At 37.0% G+C, this 6000-nt stretch overlaps 1 protein-coding gene across 1 annotated transcript in view; it reads left to right on the forward strand.

Annotated features, from left to right (window-relative positions):
* The window catches only part of pik3c2a (phosphatidylinositol-4-phosphate 3-kinase, catalytic subunit type 2 alpha), a 34838-nt gene that overhangs the window by 26357 nt on the left and 2481 nt on the right, over positions 1 to 6000 (forward strand). The window contains exons 20-26 of the mRNA XM_056255965.1: positions 1812 to 1916; positions 2339 to 2431; positions 2806 to 2935; positions 3803 to 3939; positions 4053 to 4222; positions 4313 to 4469; positions 4685 to 4794. Of these exons, the coding sequence (XP_056111940.1) occupies positions 1812 to 1916; positions 2339 to 2431; positions 2806 to 2935; positions 3803 to 3939; positions 4053 to 4222; positions 4313 to 4469; positions 4685 to 4794 (902 nt within the window). The remainder of the gene's footprint in view (positions 1 to 1811; positions 1917 to 2338; positions 2432 to 2805; positions 2936 to 3802; positions 3940 to 4052; positions 4223 to 4312; positions 4470 to 4684; positions 4795 to 6000) is intronic.

Here is a 6000-nt window from a genome sequence, read left to right on the forward strand (position 1 = left end):
TTGTAATTATTTTTTAAAAAGTACTTAATTACTTATGTAAACTACTGAATTAATAAGGGGTGGAAAGATATATAAAGAATCGTTCTGGAATCGGATCGTGACTCCCAGAATCGGAATCGGATCGGATCGTGAGGTGACCATAGATTCCCACCCCTAGATGTCATATCGTTCTAATATACTGATTTGGCGCTCAAGAAACATTTCTTATTATTATCAAAGCTGGAAATTGTACATATTTTTGTCAGGATTGGTCGATGAATAAAAAGAACAATATACTTAATTTTTTTTGTTGCAAAAAAGCAGAAGACTTTACTGTCACTTTCAATTTAATGCATGCTTGCTGATTAAACATATTTTCGTATTTTTAAACGGTAGTGTACGTCTGCGCGAGAAAAATCTTGTGCTCATTTATTTTAGTTGCAGATTTATTTTCTTATAACCCATAAGAATCTTTGAGTTTAAACCAAAGACTTCTGGAAAACAAGTGCAGAAGTTTCTAAATTGTTCAACAACTAGTTCCAAAATCTAATTTAATAACCCTCTTCAAAACATGAACTGAATAAACATAAAATGATTGAATAATGGGCTACATAACTATACCAGGAATATTTTTTTTCCTCTTTTTTTTCTTCTTTTGGTTATGAAAGCCTGTTTGGCTTTTAGTCCTAGCAAAACAATTTATGATGGAAAAAAAAGTATTTTTCTCAAAAGTAAAATGGCTTGTGTCAGAATATTGGATCATTGGATTGGATTTGGATGAACCCTTGATCCCTACCGCTCATCCAGCCAATATATCATCTGATATTGTCTTATACTGATATACTATATGGAAAAAATATAACCCAAACACCACACCTATATGTGCATGTTGAGCATTTCATTTAAAAAATTGACACCTTTCAGACACAGGGGCATCAGTGAGATCAGGGACTGCTATGTCTGGCTCACATTCGTTTCAAACTATTTCCAAATCTGTTCAGGATGGTTCAGATCTGTGTTTTGCACAGGCCAGTCAAGTTTTAATCAATGACTAAATAATTTTTTATGGGTCTTGCTTTGCTCTGGGGGATTGTCATGTTGGAAAGGAAAAGGGTCCTGCCCAAGCATTGCCACAAAGTGGGAAATGCACAATTCTCAAGAGTGTCATTGTATGCTGCAGCATTAAGATTAGTCTTCGCTGGAATTAAACGGCCTTGCCAAACCGTTAATTAGAAGGGGGTGTCCACATACTTTTGGTCCTATAGTGCCTCATCTTATATCTCCCATGTGAACAAGTGATTTACATACAGATGGAAAGCTTGTAATAAGGCTCTTTATTACAAGACTTTTATTATAAACACATTTTATGTAATTACTCTTTGCTAAAGGAGTTTGTTTGGGACATTTAACATCTTGCCGTCGAACTGGAAAACTCATCTACTCGCTAGTTTTATAGCCTTATTGTGTTTATACAGCACTCTAACTCAAACTTTCCAACTTGTAGATTTTAAATAAAGATAGAGTTTTTGTAAGCCTAAAGGGATAGTTCACCTAAACATACAAAATCTTTCATTCATTTAATTACTCACCCTCATGTCGTTCCAAACCCGTAAGACTTTCGTTCATCTTCGGAAACACAAATGTTTAGCCCACTTGATCACTTTATATGAGGAACAGATTTAATTTAGGCTTTTATTTACATATAAACATTCAACTCACATATCAGTTATGTTAAACAGAAGCTCAATTTCTAAAGTCCGCTTCTATTCTATAGTCAGAAGAATTCACATCCAGTCTTACACTAAATTTTTCAATCTCAATGTTCTTTGTAGGTGGTGCTCCTGGAGGGTCTCGAGAGGGTACAGTCTTTCTTCCAAAAGAACAGTTGTCGACTCCCTATTAGTCCCAGTCTGGTGTCAAAAGAACTGAATATCAAGGTGAGCGCTTTAATCGTGACAACAAGATTGATCCCGTCGAACCTACAGTCTCAGTCGGATTATCTGATTATGTTTATCAGCTCAGGCAGTTCCATAAAGGCCTCAAAAACTACACATCCAAGGACCAGATTTTATCAGTTGTTGAGTCATGCCAGGTTTTGTTCCGTTTTGCTGGGAAGCGTTCACATGTGATTCACTTCCTTATCCTTGCCCGCTCCCCCTCTCTTCCTGTTTCAGATCTAGAGATTTGCACAGTCAGCAAAGCCTAAACAGTGTCACTGAACTCCATCTTTTCTCCTACCCCCTTTTCACTGCAGACCCTCTTTGTTGCCATGTTGAAGCAGTAAATCTAACTAAAACCCTGAGGCTGATGTTGTGCTTTTGTAACATGGAGCTGCTTTGTTTCCTTCCCTTGAATCTAGTCCTGCTCCTTCTTCAATTCCAACGCTGTACCTCTGAAGATTGCACTGGTTAACGCAGACCCACTGGGAGACGAGATTAACGTCATGTTTAAGGTGTGTGTGTGTGTGTGTGGTAAAGGGGCCTCCATGGTGAGAACGCATAGCTGCTAAGGTTTGTTATAGTTTTACATTAAATTAGTTTGACAGTAGGTACAGAGCAGTCGGTTTCTTTTTATATTAATTGCAATGGTAAGATCATCTGTTGAACTCAAACCTTAAACATTTATGATTGATGGAAATTGGTCTTGCCGTTAAAAATGGGCCGGACACAAAAACCAGTATTGAAACCCTTTTCTCAGTCACGAATATGCCCTCTAGTGGTCGAATCAGTAGTATAACAAAAATCTTGTACTTACTGTACATTTAAAGCACAACTCTTTTTTTTTTAGTTATGTTCAAACAGCTTATCTGTCTTAACTGCAATTTAGGTTGGAGAAGACCTGAGGCAGGACATGTTGGCGCTGCAGATGATTCGGATCATGGATCGGATCTGGCTTCAGGAGGGACTGGACCTGCGCATTGTCAACTTCAAATGCATCTCAACTGGTAAAGATAAAGGTATGTTCCATCTATTCAGCTGTTTTCCAACTAGAATATATATATATATACTTTTTTTTATTTATGATTTAGCATTCAAAAGTTTGGGGTCAGTAATGTTTTTTTTTTTTTTTAAAGAAGTCTCTTATTTTCACCAAAGTTGCATTTGTTTGATTAATAATACAGTAATACTTTTAAAACAGATGTTTTGGTTACACTTTATTTTAAGGTGTCATTGTTACAATGTAATTATACATTAAGTAGTGAGTAATATTAATTAACAACATGTACTTACTTACTATAGGATTAGGAATTGGTTGAGGGTTAGTTGCATGTAATTATGCATAATTTACTGTTATTACTATGGTAAGTACATGTAACATATGTAACAAGGACACTGTAAAACAAGTGTTACCCATGTTTTCTATTTTAATATATTTTAAAAATGTAATTTATGTTGAAGCTGAATTTTCAGCATTATTACTTCAGTCTTCAGTGTCACATGATCCTTCAGAAATCATTCTAATATGCTGATTTGCTTTAAGAAACATTTATTTGTATTATAAATGTTGAAAACAATTGTGTTGCTTTTAATTTTGCGGAAACATTTTTTTTAGGATTCTTTAATGATGGAAAGTTTAAAAGAACGGCATTATTTAAACACAAATCTTTTGCAACATTATCAATGTATTTGTCATCACATAATATCACATTTATTATCACATGCCCATTTAGTTCTACGAATCAGAGAGATTGTGGAAAATAGGCATGAAAAACCAGTATATGACACTTTGGTGCAATAAAAACATGAATTTACAGTATTTTACTGTCACTGTGTAAGAAACTTCTGATTACATTTTATCTTCACATTTGTTTTTGCTTTCACAGGAATGGTGGAGTTGGTTCCGTCTTCTGAAACGCTGAGGAAGATCCAGGTGGAGTACGGAGTGACAGGCTCCTTCAAGGACAAACCTCTTGCCGAGTGGCTACGCAAGTATAACCCTGCTGAGGATGAGTATGAAAAGGTACTTTTAAACCATTTTTTAAACTGGATAATTATCCATGGCAGCTTTAGTCGAACCAATTACATGTGTGTAGAATTCAGTTTTTGAACTTAATCCAAACCGTCTCTTATCAGGCCTCGGAGAATTTCATCTACACCTGCGCAGGATGCTGTGTGGCCACTTACATCCTAGGCATTTGTGACCGTCACAACGACAACATCATGTTGCGCTCCACTGGCCACATGTTCCACATAGACTTTGGGAAGTTCCTGGGTCACGCACAAATGATTGGGAGTTTTAAAAGGTGAATGAGGTGTTACACAATGTAAGACTGCACAGTTTGTTGTATTTGTTTAGTTTTATTAATCCGATCATGATGCTTTCCCCTCTGCAGGGACCGTGCACCGTTTGTCTTAACCTCTGATATGGCGTACGTCATCAATGGAGGCGAGAGACCCACTAGTCGCTTCCAGCTTTTCGTTGACCTTTGCTCACAAGCCTACAACATGATACGCAAACACTCCAACCTCTTTCTCAACCTGCTGTCTCTGGTAATGCACAGCACTGCACTGCAAACAAAACAGTCATTTGTGTGTCATCCGTAGGGTCTTGTGTCAACAGGAAGGGCTAGTTGTGTAAATGTTTTCGATAATAATGAGATGCCTCAAGTCATTGCACAACCCTGTTGCTGTTTGCATAAATGTCTTTTCTTGCTTTACTGTTTACTTGTTTATTGATCAGTTTTGTATTTGTGTGTTTTACACAGATGACACAATCGGGTTTACCAGAGCTGACTGGAGTCCAAGATCTCAAATACGTGTGTGATGCTCTTCAACCCCAGACTACAGATGCAGAGGCTACCATTTTCTTCACAAGGTAGATTTCTACTAAACGGCTATAAAACTAGATTATTATTATTGATAATAATAATTAATAATAATATTATCAACTATATTATTCGTTTACTTTAAGGAGCCTCCTTCAATAGGTTTACATGCATCCAAGGTCAAAAAACATTAGAATTTTCTCATAATACACAATGCCTCATCACTTCTTTTCTGACAGTGTCTGAAACCATTCAATAAAGGATTCAGTCTCTCTAAACCCCTCCTTTCCGAAGGACTACTCGGCTCTTATTGGTCAGCTGGCCCAGTCTGTTGTGATTGGTCTATACGCTTACAGCGCGTGTCGGAAACAAAACGGCCATTACCATATCTGAATTTCAGCTCCGGAAGCTCTTAAAGGAGAACTCCGGCGCAAAATGAACCTTTGGTCTAATTAAACATTGGTACCTAGTCAACGGTTCTCTGAGATTTGTTTTCATGATAATCGAATGTAAAGAGTTTTATCTCTAAAAACTGTTTAGCGTATAACGCTAGTAATGGGGGCATTTAATAAGTAAAAAGAAATTGCTAGTTTATACCACTTACAAGGCTCAAAATAGCCCCACACGAACACAGTAACATAATGAGGGTCCCTACATGCAAAACGAAGCATTGAGAACTTTGTAAGTGTACAGACCGTTTAATAAGAAGATCAAGATAAAGACAGTCCACTTCGTGTATACAGACAGGAGCCATCTTTGAAAAACAGTCTCGACTAATCAAACCACGAACGCCATTCATACAGTTCAGCTCACTTAGCACGTCGTTCGTGGTTTAAATAGTCGAGACTGTTTTTCAAAGATGGCTCCTGTCTGTATACACGAAGTGGACTGTCTTTATCTTGATCTTCTTATTAAACGGTCTGTACACTTACAAAGTTCTCAATGCTTCGTTTTGCATGTAGGGACCCTCATTATGTTACTGTGTTCGTGTGGGGCTATTTTGAGCCTTGTTAGTGGTATAAACTAGCGATTTCTTTTTAATTATTAAATGCACCCATTACTAGCGTTATACGCTAAACAGTTTTTAAAAGATAAAACTCTTTACATTCGATTATCATGAAAACAAATCTCAGAACGGTTGACTAGGTACCAATGTTTAATTAGACCAAAGGTTCATTTTGCGCCGGAGTTCTCCTTTAATACACAGCGATACGAACCATAACGATGGCGTAAGTTTTACCGTATCAATTCGAGTG

This window comes from Rhinichthys klamathensis, unplaced genomic scaffold, assembly GCF_029890125.1.
Source record: "Rhinichthys klamathensis goyatoka isolate OS25496 unplaced genomic scaffold, OSU_Roscu_1.1 h1tg000005l_1, whole genome shotgun sequence".
Taxonomy (NCBI): Eukaryota; Metazoa; Chordata; class Actinopteri; order Cypriniformes; family Leuciscidae; genus Rhinichthys; species Rhinichthys klamathensis.